The 6759-nt window shown below is 34.8% G+C and overlaps 1 protein-coding gene across 2 annotated transcripts; it reads left to right on the top strand.

Annotated features, from left to right (window-relative positions):
* The first annotated feature begins 1100 nt into the window (after positions 1 to 1100).
* LOC143918942 (protein OPI10 homolog) lies at positions 1101 to 5621 on the top strand. 2 transcript variants are annotated; one of them, XM_077441070.1, is made up of 5 exons: positions 1101 to 1270; positions 4429 to 4558; positions 4647 to 4769; positions 4865 to 4980; positions 5058 to 5621. In XM_077441070.1, exons 1-5 carry the CDS (start codon positions 1232 to 1234, stop codon positions 5253 to 5255), a joined length of 606 nt encoding a protein of 201 aa, XP_077297196.1. In that variant the 5' UTR covers positions 1101 to 1231; the 3' UTR covers positions 5256 to 5621. The 2 variants fall into 2 exon arrangements, with proteins under 2 accessions (XP_077297196.1, XP_077297197.1); XM_077441071.1 differs by having other exon boundaries at positions 1206 to 1270; positions 4647 to 4773; positions 4875 to 4980; positions 5058 to 5267.
* The last annotated feature ends 1138 nt before the right edge of the window (positions 5622 to 6759 follow it).

The following is a 6759-nucleotide window of genomic DNA, read 5'->3' as shown; positions in this document are numbered from 1 at the left end:
AACTGGTCACACCCGAAAATTGGTCATGAAAAAACTGGTCGCACACACCCAAAAATTCGACCAATTTTTAATTTTTGGGTGTGACCAGTTTTTTCGTTACCAATTTTCGGGTGTGACCAGTTTTCTCGTGACCAATTTTAGTGTGACGGGTGATCACGTGTGACCAATCTAGAGCGACCGGTTGTCCTGTGACTGGTTCACATATGACTAGTAGTCCGTTTACCTATTTCAAAACAAATGTGCAGTGGTAGCGTTAACACTAATATTTGATAGATCTATCCATAGGCGGATCCAAGGGGGGTGCCATGGGTGCTATAGCCCCCCCCTTGGGATGAATCTAATTTCATATGTATTGTAAATTTTTCATATTTAAATATATATTATTTATATATTATTTATATTTTTATAAATATTAAATTCCATTTATTTTAAACGTACACTGTTGCGCGAGCTTTCTACCTACATGTAAGGGTCCGAAGATGAATGTGACTGTTCGTGCTATTATAGCAGCAAATCCCCAAATGGCCCCCTCTTTGAACATTGTCTGGATCCGCCTATGGATCTATCAAATACCGCGCGTTCGAACGCTATTACTCATGCGTATGATCTGCCGAATTTCATAGATCTATCAAATACCGCGGTAGATACCGCTAGTGTTAACGCTACCAATGAATGTAGTGTTTCCCTAATCTAAATTTCGCGCATTAGTAAGAAATAACACCACTTAAGGTCTGACTGAATTTTTGGGTGCCAGGTGTTCCGTGATCGAGATTTTAGTGAATTGCGCGAGATCCTTTTTGCGGTAATTGGACTATTCGTCACATTGGGGTGGTCACAAAGACAATTTTTGCCATGAAAATCACGAATACACAATATTTGGCACTCAAGTTCTCGTTACTATGATAGTTATCGTTAGTATGATGGACTTTTCGGCTGCCAGATGTTCCGTTATAGAGATTTTAGTGACTTTGTGACGAGTAATTTGTGACCAGTATCACCGAACCCCTTTTTGCGTAATAATCACCGAACCCAATAAAAAGTGTAAAGCATCATGATGAAATAATTGCAGACAGCGCTGTTGAGAGGCGGGTTTATTTGACAGCCGGAGTTCGGCTGCTGGTGTGGTTAGTGGTTAGTGGTTAGTAGTTAGTAGTAAGTGGTCAGTATCGAGGGTTCGTGTCGGTGCGGTGCGGTGCAGTGTCAGTCAACGTCTCCTGTCAACATCTCTATCATGACAAACGTGCTGGGGGCCATCGTTTCGGGCCGGCTGGTTAGTATTTTACGCCTCGCCTGCTCCCTCCTTGTTTATTTCAATATGCACTCTGCTATTTATTATCATCTTTGTATTGTACAAACAGACTTGTGTCGCTCTATTCTAATTCGGTTATGTTTAGTTTTCACTACGATTTCAAAAACCGTTGAAATTATTCACAGCTCTCAATTCTCAGTGTTGATGCGCTATTTTGAATTTCAACAAAATTTTGACTATTCAATTTAATATTGACAACGATTATAAAGCATTATACTGAATCTGTGCAGGAAATGCTAACGTTGCTTTTGATTTAAAAAAAAATATTTGTTGTGAAATTTCATCAATTCTTCTAGAACGTTTCCCAATTTTATTGAAATGATCTTTTCAAACATACATCGTAAAATATATGAAAGGATGTTCAACGTCTACATAGTTGAAATGCAACACTTCAATAATAGAATGTTCCAGAACAGTACTACTATGTAAGTACCGGTACCGGGCCGCGGGCCAGCGATAGTCGGTCCTCGGCCAAAGAAGTAAATACAAGTACATGTTTTGAATATCGATAAAAATAGAATAAAAATACTTTCCCCCGTTCTCCACTGTTTGTATTGTTTTCTACACTCTTCAGTCAGTGTTCGTCACTAAGAAAGACTCCCTATGCACGTTTTTTAAGAGTAAACATTCTGATACAGAGATTCGCAATACGTCTCACTCTTCAGACTCGGATAGTGAAACAACTGAAAGTCAAACCAATAGAATTCGTTCTGCTTCTACTCGTAAATTTGATCTTTCTTACATAAAATTGGGATTGGCATTGTCTGTTTTGAAGTGCTGGGTGGGTTGGCGGCGAAGAAAGCCGAACGTGTCCCATTATCTAATGACACTATAGCTCAAAGAATTCATGATCTTGTTAAAGATGTGAAAAAACAGCTCATAGAAGATATAAAATTGGCAAAATACTTTTCTTCGCAGCTAGACGAATCCACAAATATGTATACCTAACATAGCAATTCTATTGCTATGAATATAGATTGCAATTTAAAGGAAGAATACTTATTTTCTGCATCACTGTCAACAAGGACAACTAAAGTATTGAACGACTTTATTGTAGTAAAATATGAATTGGATTTAAAGTTTTGCATAGGTGTTTAAAGTTTTGCATAGGTGGATTTAAAGTTTTGCATAGGTACTGATGATGCTGCTGCAATGACAGGCAGGTACTCCGGCGTTTTATCAAAATCAAAAAAGTACCACTTGACCAGCAAAAGTATTGGATGTTATGAAATAAAAAAGATCACACGTAGATACAAATATATACAAAAAAAATTACATGTATAAAAATATACCTGTAAATATATTGATCATATGTCCCCTTTTGTCTATCGTCTCCTTAATAAATAATAAATACGTTTTTTGAAACAAAAATCGTTCGATGTTATGTACATATTAAGTAAATCTATTAGAAAGAAATTTAATATTTAAATAAAAAATCATTTTCATTATAGAAAATTATTGCGTAGCGTAAAAATGTTAGGGGGGGAGATTTCCATCTCATTTCATAAAAAAAATGAAGCCGGTCTGGGAGTAAACAATCTGTAAAAATAGCGTTACAGTTGTAAAAATCGAACGTTCTAGAATTGAGATGTCAAAACAAAACAAACTTTTAAGAAAAATGCTCTATATAAGTATGACAACATATGTATATTAAAATACTGTGGCCGTTTAATAATGATTATTAACAATGTTATCGTTTAAGAACATTTTCCAAGAGGAAAATATTGAATTTTAATAAAAACAAAAAATTGCACCATAAACAGAATTTTGTATAATGCGCCATTGGTCAAATTTTCTTAAGGTGTATTGTTATTTACATATATTAGTTTTATTTATAATCTAATATGATTATAATATACTAATAGCCTGTGTGCGCATAATTTTGCACTCGTTATAATATCGCAATACGCAGTTAATAATTTAAAATTTAATTATTTTTTTTGAAAAAAAATTCTTTTGTTTTTGTTGGCCGTTCAGATGAGCGAAGTGATATGCCGCGTCTCTTTCCACGATATACGATTCCAAGAGATAAAAAAAAGAGACGTAGCATGGTGTTAACAGCGATTAGTTCGTACACACGCTCGCACACATTAGACAATTATTATATAAGACTAGTGTTGTACCCGATGAAATATCATCGCATTGGTGTTGGCATATTAAGGTCTGACCGCACTATGCGACAACCGAACGATCCGACAAATATACAAAATATATTCTATACAAACTTCTGTTGAAGCAGACGAAAAGTTACCGGTATGCATTTAACGGTAAATTGCAATCCTTAGCCCTATGGCATGCCCGGCGGCAAGTGTACTATCTATGGTTACAAGCTAGGTAGTACACAAACATTCCACACATGTACACACAAATCCTACAATCCATTTTCGAAACCACCTGTTCAAATATTAACGGGCATAACACTAGTATTTATTAGTTGGAGAGAAATATGATAAAAATATTGTTGTGGCCGTTGATATTTTAACGGGTGGTTTTGGATAGAAATTAATACACGAACCTCACACAAGGCTATTGTCGTTAGCAGTTTCAGCATTCATAGCCTTTGCGGTCAATTAGCATATATGTATATATGTACAGATCTAAATAAAATTATAAAAAGTTTATCTTTTTTTTTTAATATGGCCTCATCAGAAACATACTCAATGATAACCAGCAGAATATACTAGTGGTTAGCATATAATGCTTTGAATAGAGTGGTCACGGGTTCATATCCCACTGGTTTCTGCTGGACAGACCTTGGATTTGTTACTCCAGGTTGATCGTTTCCTATCAGAGTTTGCCAATTTCATCTGATTTTCATCGAAACTGTTGGCAACCTTATCCATTTTCTCGCAAAATCCAGAGTTTTCAGCAATCTCGAATTTCGTTGAATTGTATAAAATGCTGCAAATTTACAATTTGACCATAAATGTCTCTGTGGATATTAATTGATATGTATTTATGTACTTTGTATAATACTGTTGATACTTGTATCAAATGTACAACTTTTCTGGCCAGGAAGGCGCATTGAGGTTACCCGTTGGGCCTTCCTGGTGTAAATTAAATAAAAAATATTTTTGATGCACTATTCGTTTTTGACATTTTGACTTTTTGTTTTCCAGGTGCAAACAGACTTTTCTCTAGTAGGTGAAAGCCAGTTTCTAACTACGATAACTGATGTTGATAGTATTAATCACATTGTAATATTTTTAACCGGTGCTATCCCTCTTCCTGAAGGCACTGTTGGAATGGGTATGCAAATACATTCGAAATATATTCACAATATTTGTATATATGTAAAAACTACTCATTAATATTGTTTTCTTTTTGTTTATTTCAGTATATTTCAGTTGGCCAGACCCAAATGCTCCACCAAATTGGCAACTTTTAGGTCACATATCAAATTCCAAACCTTCGGCTATATTTAAAATTTCTTCTTTAAAAAAACTAAGCGAAATGACAAGTAAGTTTAAAACTCATTGAAATAATACAAATTATCTAATATAACATACTGATTGATTTAATTTATTTTTTCCATTAAAAAAATTGTTTTCATAGTTGGGGACAGTGGATATGTGGGAACATTTGGACAGCAAAAAATCTGCAATAATGCACAAATAGGTATTTCAATAGAACCAGAAATAAATGCACAACTACAGTTACCAACGACCACGGTAAATTTTGAAACTATATTCGTATACAATTTCCTTTATTGTTAGCAGTTTTTCTTATTGAACTTTATTTTTTTTAGGTTACGGCAAATTGTTATGTTTCATTTAGTCAAAAGATGCTAGAAAATTTTATTAACTTTGTTGCAAGCTTCGCAATAACACAACATGAGATGCAACCGACGCCTGGTGTAAGCTTTGTGCCTCTCAATACCGTCCAAACTTGGTATCAAAATTTCGAAAGAAGATTACAACAAAATCCAAACTTTTGGAAATCATAAACACAAACAAGGCTGATCAAACTTTTTTATATGCGATGTATATAAATTATATGAACTCTCTTATTTAATAATTGAGTCTCAAACTGTCTACATCTTTTTAGATGGGTGTGTTGTTGTTTTTTTTTTTTATTTGTTTAGTACATATGTATTTTATTTATATTTATATTTTTAATTTGCATTTTCAATAAACTAATACTTCATGAATTCTGCTAATAATGTAGGATTAAAATGTTAATTTTTAAATATGCAGCACTGACATATTTTCCAATTTGGCTCCTAATAATGTTTTCAAATATTTGTATTACGTTAATTCATATGATATGTGATGAGTTTTGTATTTTGTATATTATTTAATAAATAATACTTAAAGAAATTCTAGTTTTGTTAATCCAATATCTATACATCGGTCTCCGTGACGGGCCGGAATGTGAAATTACCGAAAACGCAAATATCGGAAGGCAAAGATCTTAAGTCGAAAGATCAAAAAAAAAGGGTGCATGGTAAACGGTACATACTCACTTAATTTGCGCGAGCAAGATACAATAGGAACAAGAGGAACAGGCTTTTCCTCCCGTATTCTGCGCGCGCACATTAGGAAAAGCCTGTTCCTCTTGCTCCTGTTGTATCCTGCTCGCGCAAATTAAGTGAGTATGTACCGTTTACCATGCACCCTTTTTTTTATCTTTCGACTTAAGATCTTTGCGTTTTCGGTAATTTCACAATCCGGCCCGTGAGGTAGACCCCTATACATACATATATGTAAAATTGAATGTCTGTTTGTTTGTCTATCTGTTTCATATAGGCTCCTAAACCACTCAACCGATTACAATGGAACTTTCAGGATTTGTTGTATGCATGTCCGGGGAGCTTACTGTGAAAAAAAAACCTCTTAATAATAATATTCGTAATTACAATTTTACCGACGCGAAAGTTTGAAGCGCCATTGTGTGGTCAAGGAAATGTGTTCGTTGGTAACCACATTACCAGTTGGTTTATGACGACACGACTTTGAAGAGACGTTATTTGAGCTCAAACCATCACTTGAAACAGGAACGGGAATTACATGCCTTATTCTGATATTGCAACGCATGGGTTCAGCTAGTTACAAATAAAAGTGCAAGTAACTAATGACAAATTTATTTATCGGTCAATGTTGATATTCATTCCTGTACTGTATTGCGGTATGAGTTTAGTCATTAACGAGACTTGCGCGTGGATTTATTTCATGATGTTGATTTGGGATTAAGTATTCAACAAACCCTGTGTATGGGGAATACAACTACGTAGGACTAGTGTTGTGCCCGTTAATTTCAACGGGTGACTTCGGAAAGGAATTGATGCACAAATTAAAATATAGTTATATATAAATATAATGTAAGGTAATTTATAGGCGCATGTATTGATAGAAAAAGTTGAGTGCGCGCATTACGCACTTGTAGATCCAACCCGTTCACCCGTTCGAAACATGAATGAAACCCGCTACGAAAATCGCTCGAGCGGCTCT

This window comes from Arctopsyche grandis, chromosome 11 (assembly GCF_051622035.1).
Source record: "Arctopsyche grandis isolate Sample6627 chromosome 11, ASM5162203v2, whole genome shotgun sequence".
Lineage (NCBI taxonomy): Eukaryota > Metazoa > Arthropoda > Insecta > Trichoptera > Hydropsychidae > Arctopsyche > Arctopsyche grandis.
The sequence above is the reverse complement of the archived record's forward strand: the minus strand, read 5'-3'. Positions and strand labels throughout refer to the sequence as shown.